At 38.8% G+C, this 23,204-nt stretch overlaps 1 protein-coding gene across 1 annotated transcript; it reads left to right on the top strand.

Annotated features, from left to right (window-relative positions):
• The first annotated feature begins 2,216 nt into the window (after window positions 1–2,216).
• On the top strand, window positions 2,217–18,083 carry LOC103359090 (ankyrin repeat and sterile alpha motif domain-containing protein 1B-like). Its single transcript, XM_008284295.1, has 4 exons — window positions 2,217–2,280; window positions 12,742–12,909; window positions 17,103–17,217; window positions 18,010–18,083. Exons 2-4 carry the CDS (start codon window positions 12,820–12,822, stop codon window positions 18,081–18,083), a joined length of 279 nt encoding a protein of 92 aa, XP_008282517.1. The 5' UTR covers window positions 2,217–2,280; window positions 12,742–12,819.
• Window positions 18,084–23,204: the final 5,121 nt, after the last annotated feature.

The raw sequence follows: 23,204 nt of genomic DNA on the forward strand, positions 1-23,204 counted from the left end.
ATACAGTACGTCCTCATGCTGCCATGTTTTATCAAGTTGGAAATTACTGATGTAGACTTTTTTTGTGTTGTAAACAGTTATCAGAATGTTTTATCAGAACTTGTTCAAGACATAGACATTTAGATTTATTGTTAATCCAGTTCTTTTATTTGCAGATACCTAAAGTCTGGGAGCTGAGGAAGAGGTAAAGAGGCCACGCAGGAAGACACAACTGATGAATTAAAGCAGACAAACCACACGGGGGCAGGAGTTGACAAAAAAGGGGGGATAACAGAGATGTGTACAGTCCTCAGATGTATTCATACCCTTCCATTAAAGAAAAGACAAAATTCACAATAGTCACTAAAATTACCAGAAACTGAAAAAAGTCATAATAAATAAAAATTTGCTAAATTATAATTTAGTGAAATAAGACATTGCTTTTGAATTGTGGTGGAAAAGAATAATTAAAAAAAACAAAACAAAACAAAACAAAAAACTGTCGCGGACAAATTAGAGCACTTTACTGATGAGCAGTGGCCAAAATCCAAATACCTGTCAACAGGTGCAGAAGCCTGATTGACAGTTACAGAAAACACTTGATTGCAGTGATTGGCTCAAAGGGTTGTTCAACAAAATATGAGTTTACGGGTCCCATCAGGCTTGTTTGCTTGTTTTTTTTTTTTTGTTTTTTTCTTTTAATATTTCTGTTGAACCACAATTCAAAAGCAATGTCATGATGTTCATTAACATTATTTCATTGACAGCTGTTTTTTTCCTTCTTTATTGGGAGGGTATGAATACATTTGAGGATGACTGTATTTGCACCACAGACTGCATTGAAATAGAAATCAGACTTTTGTAGGTACAGATGTACAGATTAAAATGTACCAGCTTCTATGGGATTTAAAGATTATATTGTTCTTATTTTGGTCGGCTGTGAAAATGGCGGCTGGAGTTAAAGGAAAAAGTAAAGAAAATGGGAATTAACTCAAAAGTTACCAAGTACAGTAACTCTGTTTAGTGTAAAACGTTTTTCCTGAGCTTTTCCTCACTTAAATGGAAGAGGTAAAATGTACATTATTCACATTAGTCAGCATTTCTGGTTCATGTTTAGGTCAAAATGTTGGATAATAACAGATAATGTAATAGAGTAAGGGTCACTATAAATTTATATTTGTGTTTCCTCTTTTACCTTTATTTTAATGGCTTCTCTGTTTAACTCTAAAGTTTGCTCTTAGGTGGTTCAAACAAACTTTAAAGCCACTAGAAGACTGAATTGTATTGTTCAGCTTAGCTAGCATGCTAATGCTAAACACAAAATAATTTTGATGCCTCTGAATAGTTAATTTAGTGTTACTATGAATGAATGAATGAAATGAATGAAATGAATGAAATGAATGAATGAAAAATACTTTATTTATCCCAGAAGGGAAATTCAATGTGGCACTAATGTCCACATTTTCTGAAATGTGTGAAAGCTTATTCTTGTTTAGTGAATAATAAAAAATGTACAATGTGTGGCACTATTCTATTTAAAACAGTATCACCTGCAAGCAATTGAGCAATTAGCCCTGAGAAGCTATGGCTGCTCAGACCTATTAAAACGAAGCTAATTAGCATTGTGTGCCTAAATATTTCATTGCATTTTCACCGCGGTTTCATTACGGCTACATTTTTTTTTTTTAAATGACAGAGAAAGAGGAAAGCCTCAAGTCATCAGGTCAGGATGCAGACACAGCATTAGTGATCCGTTACTTGGGAGAAAGCAGAAAAACATCCCTCAGAGGGCTAACAAGCCTGTTATTCACCCTCCTTCCAAAAGTATTGCTCCTGGAGGGCTTTCCAGCTAATTATCATCGTCTTAATTTCCATTTACTCCTGTTTATACTGCCACTGCACCACAAGGTAGCGTTTTACATAGCCGCCAAATGGCTAAGTTCATCATTGTTGATCTGTGTAAGTACTTGAACACGACCACGTTTTATCTCTGTGCCTGAATGCAGCATCTCTCTCTCTCTCCCTCCCTCTCTCCCTCCCGGTGGCGCTGACAGGTACTCCGGGGTTGTGGCTTTCTGCAGACTTCAGCTGAGGTGTCGACAGTAACTTAACTTGATGTCAACCGCCGATTGAAACTTTTGCAGTGCAACGTGCCAGAACGAGGCTCCTATAATCAGAGCTCAGACTTGGGGGGGTGCTCCTACATTCAACTCTGCATTATATCCTCAGCAAGTGTGCAGCCTGCATGCAGCAGTCGGCTGCAGCTCCTGCGTCCGTCTGTCGTCCTGCAACTCTGGCAAGGTAAGACTGATTTTTTTAATTCAATGATGGACACTTTCATTTATGAACGTCTCATTCGAGTAGAAATGCATCCATAGTACATGACATTTTAAAGATGTAACCCTCTAATAATCGCTGACAGGTAGCACACTTACTGACAGAAACGATGTACTTGCACATAGTTTGAGGTCCATTTAAATGTAGACAACAATACTGGGTTTGTGACCAAAATTCAAATAACTTGTTTTGCACTTGGCAGTCTGTTTTTTGAGGATTCCATTTTCAAATAGCTGCAGTTGTAGACTATTAAGTCCTTCTCGTCAGTTATGATTCAGCATTGAATTGCATAAACTCTGTACTGTACGGTCAATTTTCTAAAACGATTATAGTGATTTTTGCATCATAATGTACAGTGATAAGAGAGACGTGAGCCAAAAGTGTTCCTCCTTGCTGGGAGGACACGCTATGCCCCATTTGACCTTCTCAGCTTCTTCAGAAAAACAGAAATACTGCTAAGCTGTTTGTAGATCTACAGTATTCAGCGCATAATTCAGGCAGCTGTGGAATGGCCCTACCTCAGAGCTGAGTCATGCAAATTATACCTCTTTTTTCTTTCTTCTATATTTGAGCTGTTATCACCAGACCACAATCTTTTCATGTCAAATTACATGCCATAAAAGCCAAATATACTGTCTGACTTGACATCAAGTTGTCTTCCTTAATATTCCTGAAGCAAGTGACATTTTTACAAGAGAAGAGGAAATAACTAAACGGCACTGATATTTTTGTTCAAATTGCCAAGAAAGAGGAAACTGTGACGCAAATAACTTGCAAGATTTTATTGCAACGCTATTTTACATCCCACTGATAAGAGTTTCCCTGTTTTTAAGGCAAATTAAACAGAATTCCATACAAGTGGTAACTAGTTGTAAATTCTTCTGTGCATTTCTACAGTGATGTTTTATTGGGCAGCAAATTGTAATGCAGAAACATGTTGGCTCACAGCTTGTGGAAATAGTTTTGAGATCCAAGCAGGGATGTTAGTAAAACCCACTAAACCGGTTTTTAGGATGAAATAAATCTTCATGATATTGATTTACAAGAAAATATTATACTAATTATTGTCAGTCAAGTGATTCAAGTAATTTGTGATTCTGTTATTTCAAGGATAAAGTACAGGAGATGAACTTTGACTGGAAAGTGTATAATTTTATGGGGTTGAATTACACTGCCAAAGCATTTTCCTCTTTTCCCTCAGGGCTTGTGAAAGAAATACAAAGATGCTTGTATTTAAATACCCAATAAAGCAGAGAAAATTATCATCCGGGGAAACATCGGAACCGTGTGGGACCAGTGGAGAAAAACTTTCAATGAAATGCAACCTTGTGGAGGCAAGAATCCAAACCGAATGAAAACTGCTGATACTGTGGTGCAGTGTGATAATAGCCCCTCTGCTCCGAGCAGAGACACAGTGAAAGTCATCTAGAATTTCACACAAATAAGATGTTTGCTGCTGTGTGGCTACTTAGCTGCAAGCCCAGCCATGCTTGATATGCACCTGTGTGTGTGTGTGTGTGTGTGCGTGTGTGTGTGTGTTTGTGTGTGTGAGAGAGAGAGAGAGATCAACTCAGAGAAAGACAGAGATAACTTAATGAAGTTGTCATTTTTGCAAACCCCTCTGGGCAGTGGTTTAGTCTTAACACACACGTGTACACCAAATGCAAGCAGCTGTGCCGTCGCTTTAACTCTTTCATAAATTCTCTCCCAGAAAGAATGTTGGATAAATGGAAAGACGTAGAAGGGAGGATGGGAAGAGGGATTAAAAAGACAAAGTGTATAAAGGTGCAGAAATGAGGAGGAGGAGGAGGAGGAAGAGGAGGAGGAAAACACAGATGAAGCAATAAAAGGTGTTATAAAAATGAGTCAGGAGAGGAATATAAGATTTAAAACCAAAGAAAATAAAGGAAAAGTGCAAAAAAAGATAAGGGTTGTAAAGGACAACAAGAACAAAACAAAGTGTGAGAAAACTATATGGAAGAAAAAGTAATAAGTGATTTCATGGATGAATGGAAGACAAGTAAAGGAGAGATGTTTTTAACTGGTCCAAAAATAACTGCTTCCTCCTCGTAACAAACAGTAGTTATTGAGCGTCTAACCTGGTCGTCACTGAATGTCCTTCTTAGTCATATTTCGGCTGATTCTGTAGCCTACTGTAACCTACAGGTAAACACATTCTGAAGACGGTTTCAGACATGTTCTCAAGACAAGCACTTAACCACAGGGAGAAAATGATATTCCACCTCAGTCACATGTCTGTTTTCACACCTCAGAAATAGTTCAGAAGAGGTCAAGGAGCCTTTTTAAAAAACTGTTTACAAATCGTTTCTGCAATTATTGTGCACAGGTTTGATTTTCATTGAATGTAGAACAACACAATGAAGAGGTGCTTTAGGCCTTAATGGGTTACAAGTGTTATTTTATGTTTTGTTTCCTGCAAGCCCCAAGTGTAGCATTTCAACTGTTGATGAATTTGTCTTGAATTTTAAAAAAAAATGTCATGGCAATTTGGTTTAGAGTCGGCCTCGACTGGGCAATGCAATGGTGGGTATCAAACTGAATTTGATTGTATTTTGACATCAAAGCAATTCGAAGCAACTGCGAGTCACACTGAAATGTTCATGCTGCAGTGTATAATTTGAAATGTGTGTCAGTTATGTTTAATACTCTGATCTGCGCTCTGTAATGTATTTAAGTTGCCAATGTCTGAGGGTGAGTTTACAGTAAATACTGTCAAAAAGGACCGCATATGCCTGGATACAGCTTTTTATCTTCAGGCACCGGTTCTCATCCCTTAGCTTAGGCTTTCTACTAAATTTAAAACATTTTAACCTCGCTGTGCAGAATTTATTGGAATCATTTGTCGGTGTGTCTCGCTGTTGTGTTGTTTCTGACAGCTGTGTATTTTTTAAGTTGTTCTTTTAGCTAGGTCTATGCCCAAGTCAAATTTCCCCTCTGGAACAGTAAACTATCTTATCATATTTTTCTGTAAGGTGACTGGCAACCCACCGTGGCTGAATATTAGTAACTGAAAGTGGAAACACAAAGTTTTATAATGACACCAACAAAGGCACAATGAGGATCACTTACATCAAGACTGATACTTGATCTGCATAATAACAGCGGTCTGGTGCCAGTACCAACATGGTGTACTAAATCAGTGCTGCCACAGTTAGGAGCCACTGATCTGCAAAGGTACACTAGTCTCCTCACATGCTTGCTTATAACTTCCCTGAATAGCCGCATCTCTAAAACTGATAGGGTTGTATTAAGAACAGACCGACTAACTCAGCAGAACTGTCTTAGATACATCAGTTTTGGGCAAATTTGTGCAGACGTGTTCACAATGCTAACCACTTGTGAACTCTGAGTTGTTAAGGAAATCAGCCAGCAATGTTCTCTGCAGGGAAAAACCAACAACAATCCATCCTCCCTCGCATGATCGTGTTTTGATTCAGAGTGTGCATGGAGAGGAGGGGTTATTCTGGGACGGGTCTGCTGTCAAATTGTTTGTGTGTGTGAGAGAAAGAGGGTAGTAGGGTTCTGTTATACAATGAAACAATGTTTTAATTGATTTAATAGTGTTGACCCTTGAGATGGGATGCCACAAATAAGTCAATGTATGGGCAATAGTGTGAGAATATTTTAGGTTCATTGGGAAACTTTCAGAACAAATAAATTCCCAATAATTATCTCGGTAATAAACACTGATTATGTAATCATACTGTGATCATTTTTAATGGTTGCAGTGTTTAAAGCTTTATATAATTAATTATTTAAGCGTTTTTTGCATCCGTGGAAGGCTCTGTCTGGTGTTTTTTTTTTTTAAACATAATTAGCGATAGAAAGATGTCGACTAATAATCGTATCCGATATTCAACAGTTTTTTTTTTAATTTTAAGTTGATTTTAGAAAAGAAAAGGTAGTAGAATATTGATTTTAGCCATATTGACTGGTAGGTGCTAAATGTACAACATGAATGAATTGTGTGAAGTACACTGACTTTGGCTGTGTTTTATCTGACAAAAAGGAAGCAACCTTTGGTGCCACCTAAAATATCAACACAATTCCCTGCTACTGTCTGGTCTTCTCTGCATGGCGTCCTTCATTTGAAATAATCACATCGTGCTGCCTTGCTGAATAACAGGAGCTGGAATAGGCTTGGTGGTGATGCTGATGTTATTTTTGCTGCTTAATTCAATTGGTTGGATTGTGTCACTCTAATGTGATTGGCAAAATGGATGCCCTTGGACTATAAAAGGCAGCCAATACAGGCATTAGAGTAAAAGGGGAAATTGTCCTCTAATGCTGTGTTGTCTGCTCTGGCCTTTGTGTTTGCTGTTTGCCATACTTGCTTTGGAATTTGGCGAGTATCTGTCAAAAAGCCGGGCCTGTTTAGATCATACAGTAAGTGAGTCTATTTATATTCCATGATAGAATGCATGTTGTTACAGTGCCCTAGAGAATCGTGGTCATGGGAAACAGCTGAGGTCAAACCAACAGGAAGAGGAGAGGAGAGGAAGAAGAGCTTTTAAGGGTTAGAATATGGGTTCAGTTTTCTCCAAAGTGAACTTGGTCTCTGGTTCTACTGGGATATGTTCTCCCTTCACATCTTTTCATCTCATGAGCACTGACCCCTTCTCTCGTCTCCTGTGAGCAGTATTGGGAATGTATACAAGCATGTCCTTTCTGTTGTAAATAAAGAGAAAAAATGCCAGCCCTGTAGAAAAGAGATCCCCAAGAGTTACACATCAAAACCTTTATTGTTGGCCAGCTGTTGACATCCTTGCTGAACTGCCTTCTGACTTATGTCTTGTTTCTAACCTAGAAAAGGAAATCTGACCTCCCCAAAGAACATGTGACACATGCATATTTTTTTCCTTTTTTCCTGCCAAGGAATATCTAACTCCCTTAAATTGCTTTCCCTCCACCAACTCCTCAAATTGAATCCAAGTGTTCAGTTGTTTGTCTGGAAAGGCTCTGTTATCTTTCGAGGGTTTTCAACAAGCCATGTGGAGCCCCTTTGAAAATTTTACGAGATTAACCGCTCACAATATCGGGGAAAAGCCTCAACACTTTAAAATGGCACACAGCTGTTCAATAGTCTGTGATGCTCGGTTGTTACATGGATCATCTGGCTGAAAGATGCAATGAAAGTGCTTAATATCAAGAGGTGAAGACAGACAGGGCGTGGCCAGCGCTGGATTCATTGGTATCCTCATGCTGCAAAAGCTTCTCCATGAACCCCAGTTGTTAAGGCTCTAAGACTTAATGGCACATTTTTATGGTGATCATGTGGCGGACACTGTTACTTAAGTCCTTTCCTCTATTATAAGTGAAAGTCAAGGGGGAAATTTGGAGCAGTTGGGGGCACGTCCAGACAGCAGGGGAAAATGTCTACAGCGTAAGTTATATTGAAACTTTAAACAGAGCATTCACCAGTTTGAAGATTTATAAAGAGGGGTGACGGAGAACGAAACAGTTGGCATCGATGTGGTCATGTTGTCACTCAGTAAAGCTCTGAAACAGCTGTCTATATTAGATTTTGTTTCTGCTGCAGACGACATGCCTTTCCCTAACACCAGAATAACATTTTGATACTACAAATCAAAAAAACTTAGGTTTAGAACTGTTTGCAGAGCGTAGCTTTACAAGAGACCTCATCATGATTTCAGCCTTTGGATTGGCTCCTAATTCACCAACAAAAACAGCAGTGTGGGTCTGTCATGTATGACTAAAATGTTTTAAGGGGTGTGATGGGGTTGTAATATGTGGTCATTTATGTTTTGTAGTGTGTGAAAATATGGTCCAAGAAATAGTCATTATTTATTACTCATTACCTGTGTAACCACCTAAGGGATTACCTTGTCACTTGCTATATTATAGGCTTTTTAGCTAAACCTTCAAAATTGACAGTTTCAGTCATTCTTATCTTTAACGATTGCAGTTGCTGCACTTCCGAGTGAGTGATTCGCAAAACATTAACATGACGCTGGAAACTATTCTTGGCTTTCAGTGTAAAAATAGAACAAATTAGAGCACTTCAGTCTGTCAGCATTCATTTGTTTTACTTATTTACATTTAACAGGGACCATCCTGATCACGTCATGTACAGTAACTATAAAATTTAGCTAAAGCTTTTGTCATTTATCCAATTTACTTTATTTTGTCTGCAACAACTATAGAGACATTTACTCATTTTTGGGAAAACAAAGATATTTATGGTAATTTGATTTGTCATTTTAATGGTCACTGTAAGTAAGAAGCTGTTACATTGCGTATTATAGCTGCACTCCATCTAAATGACTTGCAGTAATGTTCAGCAATAAATTGATGGATGAAGCCAGCAATAATAGATGAAGGGTTTGTATGTTAGTGTGCATATTTCAAACATCAGCATATTGTGTATCTACTATATCATAATGAAATAGCTAATAATGGCAACAGACACAAAGTGTGTATGTGTGTGTGTGTGTGTGTGTGTGTTTGAGAACTGATGTGCTTGACATACTAACCATGCTTTTGATATGAGGCAGCATGTGCATTCACCCAGAGCATAGTGTGATTCTGGGAACACTTTGTAAAAATGTCAATGGAATGTAGCAATATTTAACATTGTTTATCGGCACTTTGCAAAAATTTGATTGGTCAGGGTTTAATTTTCTGTCCTCTTAGTTTCTCAATTGATTTTACATTGAATTAAATATCACTATATATATCAATATTGCAATGCAAAAGTACACGTATCATGCCAGAGGATTTTATGGTTCACTTTTAATCATAATACAATTCAGTAATATGCCGTAATTTTTATTTTTATTTTTATTTTTTACTTCATGTTATAATGATACATTGCAGTAACTAAAAATAGTTTCTAAATTATTATTTTAAGGTCTTTGTGCTGTATTTTGAGGTTTAGGATGAAGATGTAGTGCTAAGTTTTTGAGGCCAATAGATTTCAGGCAGTAATTTTTTTATTTAGTACAGCATAAGAGAGCAAACAGGCTCCTTTTGATGTTTAGTACTATGCTGTATACAGTATGTACTGTGTCTAAGCTCATTGCGACACAGAGGTCATTCATCCTCCTGAACGACCTCCATGCTTCCATTAGGTTAACCAGGAAATGGTGTTAGGCACTGACAGGAGTCCATAGACTGTATGAACGACTCCTCTCCTCTAATCTACATGATGACACGCACATAGATTAGATTGATATAACTGATGGATCCTTTAGTTGGATGTGTGTAAATGGATCCTGGAGAACGGTCGCTGTGGTGGGGTTGTCAACCTTTGGCGACATCACTGACATCATGTACATCCCTGTGACATCACTTAATGTGATTGGGTGCTGTGTGGGCCTTACTGCACGTGCTCAGTCACTGCCTCTTTGCCTCACAGGGATTTTGTTGTTCTGCCTTTACCAGTGACATGTCACACACATGCATAAAACATAATGACAGTGCAACCCCCCCCACCCACATGCACGTGTGTGGTGCCACCCACATAACACAATACATAAAAGACACAATGACACACACAACACACGAACAATGGTACTACCTGATAACAAACACGTAATCACATACAGTACAGAGAGTCATTATTGTTTTTATCAATCGAGATTAGTTTTCTATTGATCCAGCTCATGATAATTTCTAGATGTCCTAATTTCCATATATATCAGATATATTCCTGAGAGTTTTAGAATATGAGACGACCTGCATTTCAGGAGAATATCAAAAATCTGTAATGCAAATGGTCTAATTTTGTTGAACAACTGTGATTCACTTTGTTGTGTTTTTTTTTTCTAAGCAAAACTGCAAAGTTGCATTTGTACTACATTGTTATTGAAAAAAAATGCCCCGTACCTGTTTTAAAGTGTGGGTAGGCGATATAACAATATCTCGGGTGAAGCAGTATTGCCATGCAGTTCATGTCATATGGGGCCTATTATTTACAGCATGTCTGTTAGAATAAATAAGCAGAAGTAAGTTTTGTCAATGTTGGATTGGATATGATCTTAGAATATGTGGGTTGAAGAAACATGAACTTCCATCCATCCATTATCTATACACCGCGTAATCCTCACTTGGGTTGCGGGGAGGCTGGAGCCTATCCCAGCTGACTTAGGGCAAAGGCAGGGGACACCCTGGAAAGGTCGGAAACTTGAACTTAATTTATGTATTTATTTGAACTTAACTGACTTTCCAGAAAACTGAATGCATCACAGTTGGCTTCTCAAATTTAGATTAAATTGAATTCCCTGTTGTCTTTGATCATAACTTGACACCTTTTTTTAGTGTTTATTTGCCGTGAAGGACAGATATAGTCATTTTTGAAAACCCAGCATACTTGGAAAACTTGAAACGTTCTGTTTATCATGGTATATGTTTGACATACACTGATGGAGCAGCATCTCATATTCGCTTATTAGTGGTATTTTTATAGTAATCCTTATTGTGGTGTGTCATTTGCTCTTTATATTAAACAGACAATCTAAAACGTGAGAATCTCCCTGTTTTTATTAGAGTAATCTGGTGGTATTTATCTGTACATCCAGTGGAACATCATAAAAAAAATTGTAAATAGTTAATTGGGTGAGCCTCACTTTCCATAATGTTAACTAATACTAAACAAGGTTCATGCTACAGCCCTAAATCTGAACTCTCTGTACCCATGGAAATGTTTGTGTAAAAGTTTACATCTGTTCATGCAGCTATAGACTTTCAATGCAGCATTTTCTGAAATAGTTCATTAAATAAAAGGAAACACATTTGATGGTAAAGTTCAGATTCATTATGTTAAATCAAGTAGCACCATCACTGCAGCTTATTTGCTGAAAGCTTATCAAATGCAACAGTCAATAGCTTCCTGGTCCTCCTTGCTTCCTTTACAGTGTTCAGATTCATGAAATCTCTGCCTCTTTCTCCACTCACACCTCCCCTTTGTGTATGTTGCCCAGGTGAAAGCTTTTTGTGTCTTGGTAAAAATGATTTGCAGTAGTAATCTATGGGGGGTGTTTAGGTAATATCAGCTCTTATGTCCAGTCTCAGTATTTTTTACTCTTGACTATCGGCACAGACACAAAGTGTCACATTCTCATACAGTCTCAATCTCCTGTTCAGACTGAAACATCACATCATCACCCAGGGGTATTTTCTGCATTGGCTGTAACATAGACTGATAAAGAATAAGTGCTGGCTACAGAACTATATGTGCGTTGATGTTTAAAGTAGGATGTCTGCTTCCTTTATGCATACCATTTTAAAACTGTGTAAAATTAGCACATTTATTTTTTTTCCAATAGCTATAAAGAATAGTTTCTCGACATATGCTGCCATACTGACTGACTCTACCTCATATCACACATCATCTTGACAGTGGCACTGTGACCATAGACACTAACTTACAGGAGTCATTTGGTATTTGGAAAATTGCCATAGGTTTTAATTGATTTCCTCTATTGGTAATGTAGCATATGCTTAATTTTTTCTAGTCATCTCCCTTATCTGCATTTCAGATAATTCATCAGTAATGTCTCACTCTATGATTGTAGAAGTAGCTATGTGACTACAATTGCTCTTTTCTTCAGCTGTTTTTACATTTAAATTCATATATAAATTGCATATCCATCCATTATCTATGCACTGCTTTATCGTCTGTGGGGTCGCCTTGGGAGGACTGGAGCCTATCCCAGCTGACTTAGGGCGAAGGCAGGGTACACAATGGAAAGGTTGCTAGTCCGTCACAGGGCCTCATAGAAAGACAGACAACCAAGCACATAGAAAGAGCCGAGACCGGGAAGCAAACCCAGGACATTCTAGCTGTGAGGTGACAGAGCTAACAACCTTAATAGCATATGAACAAGTCTAGTTTTTGTTTAAAGTCACTGCAAAAATGTTCAAATATTGAACTCCAGACATACTCTCACTTTAGAGTTAACATTAACCCATCTTTCCATGAATAGCACTTGCAGTCTGGTACTATAGTAGAGAAGTGCAGCTTTTATGTAGCCTTGAAAAGTACCAAATTATATCTTGCACTGACTGAACTGGCTTGTATATTCTCAGTGAAACCTCCCACATCTTGTCTGTGATGGCATGTCCAGACCCCCCTACAAGGATGTGAACATGTATCATTCATGCTGTGCTGTACTTTCCAAAATCCACATAGTAAAACGGGCACATTCCAGAGCCATTAGTTGCGAAAAGGTCACTGAGCAGAGAGAAGAGTAATCTGAGTGCATGTGCCTCTTATTTTATTTAGATTATATAAAGTAACTGCACACAACATTGAATCTGAAGTTAAAGACGAAACATTTTACAATGTGTAGTCTTGGCATCAGTTTTAAATGTTAAATTATTTGGTGTGTTCCTCTGGTCATCTAAATTCAATTCATTTTTTATTTCCTCACTGTGTTTCAGGTTCCATCTGAAAGAAGAAAACACGTGAAAGAGTGTTGGTGCATCGTCTTACATCCCTGTGTGGTTATATGCACCACCATGAAACACCAGTCTATCTCACGATGGCTGAGCCAGCTGGGACTGCCACAGTACTGCACAGCGCTGGAGCAGGAATATGATGGCGTAGAGGTAACACAAGTACATGTACTGGCCCAAACCAGATGTGTTTGGCTTCTTGGTTTATGAAGGACTCTCAAAGGAGCTGTAGGATAATGCACCTGCAAAGCTACAGGAGCAAATCCCAAAGCTTCTTGAGAAAATCTGCATAGTAAACAAATATTATCTGTTGTTTAAAATGTTTCCCCAAACGGTCAGTTGAACAGTCTCCAGCTGTTTGTCTTGCAGCTCCTGAGTAATTAGTCATGAGTTATCATGATCAGTATCCTTTTGGCCAAGGCATTCTGGAATCTGAAAAGAAATTTGATTTAGAATTTGCATGACCATGTCTCAGTGTTTTTTGGAAACTGATTTTTGGTGGGTTAAATGTTAGTACCCGAACAAAATCCATACACAGAAGGCATCATTGACATCGTCCATGTAAATTGTAGCATGAATACGATCAATAATTCCACAGCTGTTTGATAACAGCATGTTAGTTTTATCCACAAGTTTGAATGAGCTGATCCTTTAACCAGTCTGTTTTCAGTACACGTTACAAAACTTTTCTGGCAAAGTCAACAGGCAGAGTGGTTATTAAGAGTGTTTCCCACAGCAGTCTGCTGAAGCAGCCTAATAAAACTTTATCACATGACTGTTTCACTGAATGGACGCTGATGTAGAGGCTGTTTTAACATCCAGCCATTAACCAGCTTCATTCTGAATGTTACACAGCCATTGGCTAGGAAATGAGATTGATGAGCCAATAAGACATGAATTATTCCATTACCTCTTGCTAATGTTTACCCAGAATGCCCTGGTGTAATTAGTAAAGGCATAATGGGAGAAGCTGTAGAAAAAGAAGGTTACAGTGGCAGGAGAGAGATAGGGAAAAAGCACGGTGAGAGGCAAAGACAAGAAAATGGTTGTTCTAGTCTTGTTTAACCATAATGGAGTGTAGATTTACAGTAAGTTGATGTGTGAAATGTTCTCTCAAAATTCAACAGTTAAATGATTTTCTGAGCTCGAATCTCCATACAACCAGTAAATTATGTTGTAGACTGAATGAACTTTCTTCCGCGATGTCCTTTTTCACCATCCTCCATTCATAAAGAACTCAGTGCTGCGTTGCTAACCTTCCCCTGGATATTATAACAACAACGTGCGGTTCAGTACCTCTGAACCATCCAGGCTGCTTGTTAGCTTGTTCCCAAACCAACTCAGCCGACATCACTCATCATCATCATCATCATTCATCAACACTGCCAACAAATACATGCACATAGTGTCCAAAGAACACTTTCTAAACCTTTAGGTTACCATTAGGTCAAAACTACACACTGTTTAGATGCATCACAGATGAAACCACTAAACTCATTTTATGCGTTAGCCTATGATAAAAAGTAACTTTCAACTGTATGCTGCATGATTATTCCACAAACTACAATGAATATTCACCATTTAGCTAGTGAAGTTATTGTTTTCTTTTAATGTCTCACCTAATGATGTATGCTGCATTTACGCTGCAGGCCAACTGTCAAAAAGTTTTTGTCATTGTAGTGTGAACAGAGATTCAGTCAAACAGTCAGACAAAAATGAGTGGACCAAATCCAAAAGCTAAGTTTAATATCTGAAAAATGGATTCATGTAAGATGTTCAATGTCCAGAACTATCCCTGCCTTTCTGCTCTGCCCTTTCATTCAGTTGCACCTTTATTGTTACAACAACACGTACGCAGGCTAAACCAACATCCACAACTGCTGTATCAACTCTCCACAGAACTGGTATGAGAGTTCATACTGTTGTTCAGCGCTGCAGGATCTAGAAAAGAAAGAAAAAAGAAAACATGTCAACTTGCTGTTCGATGCAGAGGGTTGATGAGAAAGATAGAAGGGGGAGGAGATACTGGGATAGATTTGGGTTGTGATACACCAGCCTGTCTGTCTCTCTCACACACACACACACACGCACACACATGCACAGTCAAGGGTGTTACTGATGTTAACATAAGCTGAACGACTGCAGTGTCTTCTTTAACCTACTAGCAAGTTATTGCTGAACTGTCTAGGCATGCTGACTGCAATTACCAGTTGTGTGCTTGTGTATGTCCGTGTGTCAATGTTTATGTTTGAACATTAGCTTATGTCTGTGAGTGGGTGACTTTGAATGTGTGCACATGTGCAATTGGCTACTTTGGGATGCAGGTATGCATGTGTGGTTGTGTGTGCGTGTGTAACTTCCAACTTGCTGTGTGCTGATTGTGCATTCTTTGTGTGTCATTTTACTGTGTGTGTGTGTGTGTGTGTGTTTATATTCATGGGTTTGCCCACTGTACGTGTGTGTAGTCTAAATAGAGCAGTGTTTGTGATGAACCGAGAGAATAGTCATATTGTTGAGAAATCAAAACAAAAAGGCTTTGGTTTGAGCTGGGAGCGTCCTGTGATGACACATTGTGTGTCATTTACATGTATGTGTGTTGGTCTAGCGACATTACTGTACAAGGCTGAGTCGAGTTCAAAGGCTAGGTGGCTCTCTATTCCAGGGGCTGTTTACGTTAATACTATAGTGAGGGTTGAAGTGAGGCGGAGTGTGTTTGCTCGTGTGTTCAGACAATGCTGTAATGACAGGAGCAGGATGAGGGGCGGAGACGGCACACTTTTGGAAGATAGCAGGTCACCAGTGGTCTCAGCATTTTTCTTTACACTGCTGGAGTCACCTGACTTCCAGCAAGGAAAACAACATCTTCCTGCGTGACAATCAATTTATGGACTGTGGAATGTTGTTCCATAGTTTCTAGAGAGTACAAACTCACTTTTTTTTTTTTTTTTTTACATTTTTAAATTAGCTGGCAAGGATCAGTTGATGCTCAAACACAGCTCCTCTGTACACAGTGTTTTTCTGTTATTTTGGGTGTCAAGCAAGAAGTGGATGGATTCCATAGTCCCCCTTTACCAGAGGTTTCTAAAGCTTATGTACCAACTGACAACACTTTCAAGGAAGGGAGCAAGCAAATGTTCAACATTAGTTACAATAGGGTCACGACTTGTATGTGATTGGCAAATGTCTTTAAAGCAGCATTTTGGCACACCTCCCACATCCTCCTAGTAAACAGCTTTACCTATAGAACCTGAGTTTTTCAAGCCATTTTCTGTCAAAAATGATACCCCTTCATCTCCAGTCATAAAAACGCAAATTTGGAACGCACAGAAGTCATACACATACTGCTAGAAATAACTCATGCTGATGTTTGTTGGGGATTCTGTGTAAATAAAGGAAGTGAAAGCACATGCACAATGTTGCACATTCCAGCTTAACAAAGTCATGAAATGTGAGAAATGCAGGAAGAGAAGAATGAACAACTGTCAGTGAGTAGACGTGACAGGGAAAGAAGAAAGAGAAGAAAGATGAGACAGTGTCTTCGTCTCTGGCTCTCTGCCTGGATCCTCCACCACTTCCAGATCAAATTAACGACCCCAGAAATATTCTTTCAGTCTCTTTTTGAAAGGGTCAGTTTCAGCAAGATGACCGCCTGATGCTGGTCAAAGTCATGGTTGAGACTCTGTTGAGCTCGGTGTCAAAGTTCACTCCAGCTGAGGTCGCAGGGTCAGCGCTCCTTTTCTCACTTTTCTGGCACGACTGCAACATAAAAGTCAGTCTAAATAAAGTGTGGTATTTGTAATCATGACACACTGCAGCTGTGAAAGCAGAAAAGCTAAATAAAGCCTTTTTATGAAAGGCTGACAGCTATGAAGACTTTATTTATTCTGCAATAAAGTCAATAAATCTGACTTTAGTTATTAAGTGTTACGTTGTAAAGGCTGGGTTTGCCACCTGTAGAACTCCAGTCAAATGCATTCCAGGTCAGAACTTTTTTTTCACCAGCTCCTGAGGAAAATATCTTTTGGCTTTGTAAAATACTGTGTTTATTATTTTATGTCCTGTGCATGCTTCACTGCTGGTAAGTACTGCTTCTGTGAGCCTGGTCGTTTGGTGTAACTGGTGACAGTTTTGCATCTGGAGATATAGTTAGGGGTTAGTTTGCTAGACTAGCAAATGAAAACACTGAGCAGAAAGTTGCTGAAAGCTGTAGAGGACTCCACAGCAGGTGATAATGATCAACTCTAAGACATTTCATTGATTTAGTATTTAGGCTTAGGTTAAGTTTTCAGTATGTTATTTACACTACGATCACTTCAGATAAAGTTTGTTTCTTTTATGTTTTCCAGGATCTGCTCCACCTCTCAGAATATGACCTCTTGGAGCTCGGAGTCCACAATCACCTCCACCGTCTGCACCTTCTGACTTCTCTACGCCTCCTGCAGGAGCGGGAGAGGAGGAGAGGTACTCAGACACTCCCACACACAGCCACACGATTCATCAAACATTATCTTCCCTGATCTTTTCCATCACGTTGTTGATTCTGGTTCTGTGTTTGATTCCCAAAGTTTCCATCTCTCCCTTCCTCTTTCATTGCACTCAGAGAGCAGACAGAAAGACAGAGACAGATAGCATTAGTGTCATGTAAAGACATGCTTATGCCTGGGGGTCTGCTGGTGGGGAGGGGGTTGTCTGGCTGAGGACAATGCTGTATCACACACACACACACACACACACACACACACACACACACACACACACATACACACACAAATGTGAACACTTCCAAAGCTGTCAGTAAATAGGCAGAAGAGTGCTGAGGCCTGTAGTCCTGCTGGGTTTAATCACTTCTAGAGGTGTGTGTATAAGCCTGCATGTGTGTGTGTTTGTGTGTGTGTGTGGGTTTGTGACAGACTGCTTTGTTTGCACAGTTTCCCATGCATTATACTGTGAAATCTAGCTGTTGTCTTGGTGACTGAGTCACTCTTGACTCTACTTTTTACCAAGTGACTAAATAATTTTAGTGAATCTTGTTTCATGTGATCACGCAGGTTTAAAGGAAGTAATATTCTAGAGACAAAGTCAAAACAAGCAAAATAGCCAGTTTGCGATGAATACAATGCGTCACTTTCACTGCATGACTTCAAAAACCACAGTGTCTGTATTGGCTGAACTTCTGAAATTTTGTCAGAAGCCAGACTTTCTGAAGTTGTAAAAGGAAGCATGGACTATAAAGAGTCTCCTCCTATCCCATAGTTAACCTGGCAATTTGCAAGCCCATCTGGAATGGAGCGTCTTTAAAAACAAAAACAGGCCTCAAGTTGCGGTGAGTATAAAAAACTTTTCACCTACAGCACCTTGTCTGACAGCAGTTGAGTTTTGTGCATATCCCACTTTATTGCCAGTCATTTCCTCCGTTGGAGTGAAATGGTTGGTGATAAAAATAACGGAGGTCTCAGAAATAAGATGAGATACAATGGTAAAGGAGAGGTCTAAAAATGGTTCACATAAACTTTCACATATATGGCAAATCAGAAGTCTGTACCCTCTCTTCCCTCACAATAAAACACACAATGTTTTTTTTTTTGTCTTGTTGTAAACTGCCAAATAAATTGATTATAGTGCTCATAACCTTAAACCCACATACATTTTCAGTAAATACAGCCATGATTATGATACTTAATTAAATGGCCCATATAAAGCTACAACATTTTTTATATTTGTTTTGAAATTGAAGATATGAATAGAATGGACTTAGCAGAAGACTTTGGTAGTCCACTATGCATCACAAACTTCAGGTTAAGCTCAGTGTACTGATGCCTTGCTTTTTTGTGTGGTGTCTAGATGGAGAACCAAAATCTACCAATTGCTTTGTGTCTAACATAGTTATAATAAAATGGTAAAATTTGTATTTTAAAATGCATGCACTTCGCTGTGTAGCAAGCGAGAAAAAAAAGACCTGTTAATGGTGAAAAGTAGATCAGGAGATCACAGCGTCATTATGATTCATCCTCAGATAACCACGAATGCCTAAACTATAATTCATGACAGTTCGTGAGATACTTATGGAGTTGGTCGAAGTATTGGACCAAAAAACAGTTAGACAGACTGACATTGCCATTAAAAGAGCCACAGAATCATGTACCGTACTTTTCTTGAGCGCACCTGAATATAAAAATTCTATATATATACAAATTTGTACATATATAGGCCGCACTTGTCTATAAGCTGCAGGTGTCCATGTTGTAACATGAGATATTTACACAGAAATATATTTTTTTTAACTGTTAATCAAATATGTACCGTAAATGCTTTTTTTCCCAAACACTGCCTGTAACACGGCTGGTTAAAAAGAAAAAATACAGTAGCCTACCAGGAAAATCATTGATCGCTATCTTCATCTTCCTCCTGCGCACTAAAACCACTAAAGTCATCTTCTTCAGTGTCCGAATTGAACAACCTCAGAATTACTTCGTCACACACTTCCTCAGTTTCGTTGTCGCTCTTAATGTCACTTTTGTCTTGAGGCAAATATGTAAAAATTGTAAAAATCCATAAATTAGCCTCATCATTGTTCAAGCCACAGTGTTTAAAACGTGTGAAAAAAGGAGCGGCTTATAGTCCGGAAATTACAGTACCTAATAAACGACTAAATAGAGAGAACACCTCTATTAGCATCTCTACAGCAACACATATGTCTCATTTGATTAGAAAAAGAACAATGGAAGGAGATGGCAGTGTCCCACCAACACATTTTTATTGACAAGCAGCCAACGTCGGTGAGTAACAAATGAGCATGTAGCGCCAAGTGTGTCGACGAAACAACTGATGAGTACATTAGCTTTTACCCTCTTTGAAACATGTAAATTTTCACATTCCTGAGATCACTGCGTGACTGCTAATGGAGCCCCGACCTGCAGTTTGGAGACAGTTGCTGAGGTGAAGCAGCCTCCAGTTGAAATCACTCAGTCACTGACTACTGTGGTATTATCTGTCTGCCTGGCAGGCTGCCATCCCTATCATTACCACAAAGTCCAGATTTGTTCAGCTAATGGTATCCTTCCCACACACACCAAACACACACGCAGCATCCTCAAAAAATGTCAAGTCAACATGTGACCCAGATCGGAGCATTCCAGTGAGAGCACCTTCAGAATAAAACACATGCAACCGCACACACTGCATCCCGGGCACATATTAATTTGATCATATTACTTTTTGTTGGCAACAGTGTATAGTTACGTGGCTAGAATAGGAATCTGTCTGCATGTGTGTGTGCCAGGTACTTTCCTCGTTGGCAGGAATTAAAATGCAGCAGAGAAACAGAGATGCTCCAATTAGGTCAATTAAAGGGTGAAATCGGAGGCATCATCAAAACCCACATATGAATGTTTGAGGTATTTTAGTTGTTGGTTACACTTAGCTACAGATGTTGCTGCAGTTGGGAGGCTGTTGTTCTGTTAAAAAAAACAGCTGTAACCATACTGTGGTTGTTTTTGAAATTTTAAGTAGAAAATAGTCTTTTCTGATTATTACCACATTTCTTAACATAGAGAAGTTATAGATATTATTAATACAAACAGAACACTGAAGCATGCATTGGCATAGATTAAATCAAAACTAGTTTTGTATCACTTCAGTATGATATTCCTTCTAGCACTGGTATTTACAACAGCAACTTTTATTCAAACGCTGTAGTCATCTGAAAGCAGCTGGGATGTGTGTGATTTTCACTTGCAAGCTCTAATTTGGATCATGTGCTGGACATTTTCAAGGCAATGTACCACAACACACACCAATACACACAAACCAAGCAGAATGGATGGTTTTATTTAATCAAGAGAGTCTGCTTTTCTGCACCCCAGTATATAGAAAATGCTCAAATTATACACAGTAGTGTATACATGAACATTCTCTATTCAACTTCCTCAGGACGTCATGTGCACTGCTCACCAAATAGACAATCAAATATAAATAGCTGCACTGACAAGCAATATATATGTAGACTTCACCCTCCCAGTATACTTGTTAGTTAAGTGAACTATTGTGAGAAATGTGCAATCAAAGGGAAAGGCAATAATGTGCACATTAAAAGTGATCTTCTCAAACCTTATTGATCAACTGTATGACATAATCCACAGACAAAACTGTAAGTAAAAGAAACAGATTTTATTGCAGCACAGTACATGTATGTGTATGTAATCATGTGTGTTTAAGGAGTACATTAACACATTTCAGGGCTGCAAGGTGGCTCGGTGGTTAGCACCATCGCCTCGCAGCAAGAAGGTCGCCGGTTCGCGTCCTGGTGAGGACACCTGAGATCTTTCTGCGTGGAGTTTGCATGTTCTCCCCGTGCAGCGTGGGTTCTCTCCAGGTTCTCCGGTTTCCTCCCATAGTCCAAAAACATGTTGAGGTTAATTGGTGATTCTAAATTGTCCATAGGTGTGAATGTGAGTGTGCTTGGTTGTCTGTCTCTAAGAGTAGCCCTGTGATAGACTGGTGACCTGTCCAGGGTGTCCACTGCCTTCACCCTAAGCCAGCTGGGATAGACTCTAGCACCCCCCGCGACCCTAGTGAGGATGAAGCAGTGTATAGATAGATGGATTAGCACATTTCAGACAACAAAAATATTCCAAGACTTACAACATACATGCCTTTTAAAGAGGTTGTAGTAGCTATAGTATGTCTATAAACATATCTAATCTCCTACATGACCAGTGCCAAGGCCAAAATATCATGAAAAAACTACAAACAATGTCACTTTTTAAAATTGCACATTAAATGTTGACTGCTGCCTATGTTTGTGTATTTATTCACAAAAATAATGAACCTATAATATATTTTTTTAAATGTAGAACACCTCACGGATGGAGAAAGAAAGTCATTCACATAACATATAAATCCATTTTTGCATTATTTCATTCTCTCAATCAGGTTAACTCTTAGAGTTATACCAGCTATTATGTCCCAGGGTCAAATCTGTTTTGTCCTTTCTTATGCTATAGGAGCCGAGGAAGTAACACACACAGACCAACACACTTATATACGGTACCAATGCTAAACATGGAAAGCACAAGTTTTACATTGCTTGTGTGTGTGTGTGTTAAAAAGAGAGAGACGGCAGGTGTTCATGCAGTTCGTTTGCCTGATTGTGTCTCTGGTGGACACTGTCGTTACCATCGTAAAAGAAAGTGGTCATTTGGGGGTTAGTTGGTTTGTGGACCAAAGATAGCTCTTCAGTTCCACATTGACAATTACACACATTCATAGCTGTCATCCTGCTTGATGTACTACTGAGCTGTTGGTGGTTCGCTTTTTTTTCTTTTTTTCTTTTTTTTGCCGTGTTTATTACTGCAGTCGTTCTTGAAGGAGAGCAGAGATTCTCTATCATAGCTTATCTGCTCCAACACACTTGAAGGCCGTTCAGATTCAAGGTTTCAACCTGATGGTGTGGTCTTTTGGTTTTGTCTTACTGATTGGTTTGCAGATGTTCTAAAACTTGAAAAACATGTTGCCTATTTAATTATCCTGAGTCTTTCTTAAACTATATCCCATAATGTACACAACGCCAGCCTCATGTCTTTCGTCACTGCTGCTACTAAATATCTGTTTTTATTATGTATCAGCCAGTGAGGCCAATCTGACTACATTCTTCACAGACTGAGCTGTATTTCTATGATACATAAATGTCCAGTTGCTTTGCCATGTTTTTTATTGGTGTTCATAGAATTAAATTTAGTACCTACACATTTAATCAACAGCACAACCTTAACTGCGATTTACAGTTTACAAGAGGATGCACTTTTTTTTCTAGCGGAGATAAAGCACATAATTTACATCTTTTCCTCCACTATAAGAGATGTTTGAAAACTGACCTGCAGCAGCTCAATGCAGATGAATCATAGTTCATGTAAAGATGTATGTAGAGTATGTTTGTGTTGTGCTGCGCTGAGGGTTTACCTTGGCTTGTGCATGCAGATTTTTCTCCCACAACCTTTACATATCAGATAATTCATGTTATTAGTATACAAGGTGAACCAGGATAATGTGCTTCTCAAGGTGATAGCCTCATAAACATGACCTAAAGTTAATACTTAGTGTACTATAAACATCTTCCTCTTTCTGCCTGTGTGTGTGTCAGTAACACCAGCTGTGCAGTCAACATTCTACTATTATCTCTCACATGTCAAAACAGGGAATGTCTAGTTCCAAGAATTAGACTGATCCCAGATAGGAACTTAAGGAAAACTCACTTATCGTGGTAATTTATTCACCAGAGGGGTATACTACGAATCAACTTTCTTAGTCGACTCAGACTTTATGCACATTCACATAAAAGGGGGCGTTTAACGCATCATGTGACTCTTCTTCTGCACTAAATGAAACGATTGTGTGCAGCTGCTTCAGTCAGCACGTTGTTTTAATGGAGAACAATTAGAAATCTAAAAATG

The sequence above is a fragment of the Stegastes partitus genome, unplaced genomic scaffold (genome assembly GCF_000690725.1).
Source record: "Stegastes partitus isolate 25-593 unplaced genomic scaffold, Stegastes_partitus-1.0.2 Scaffold353, whole genome shotgun sequence".
Taxonomy (NCBI): Eukaryota; Metazoa; Chordata; class Actinopteri; family Pomacentridae; genus Stegastes; species Stegastes partitus.

What these genes read in the sequence shown, in the direction of transcription:
- LOC103359090 (XM_008284295.1), top strand. Translation starts at nt 12,820, where the DNA reads ATGAAACACCAGTCTATCTCACGATGGCTGAGCCAGCTGGGACTGCCA. An exon ending in AGGAATATGATGGCGTAGAG is followed by an intron (nt 12,910 to 17,102) that starts GTAACACAAGTA and finishes TATGTTTTCCAG; the next exon opens with GATCTGCTCCACCTCTCAGA. An exon ending in GGAGCGGGAGAGGAGGAGAG is followed by an intron (nt 17,218 to 18,009) that starts GTACTCAGACAC and finishes CCTATCCCATAG; the next exon opens with TTAACCTGGCAATTTGCAAG.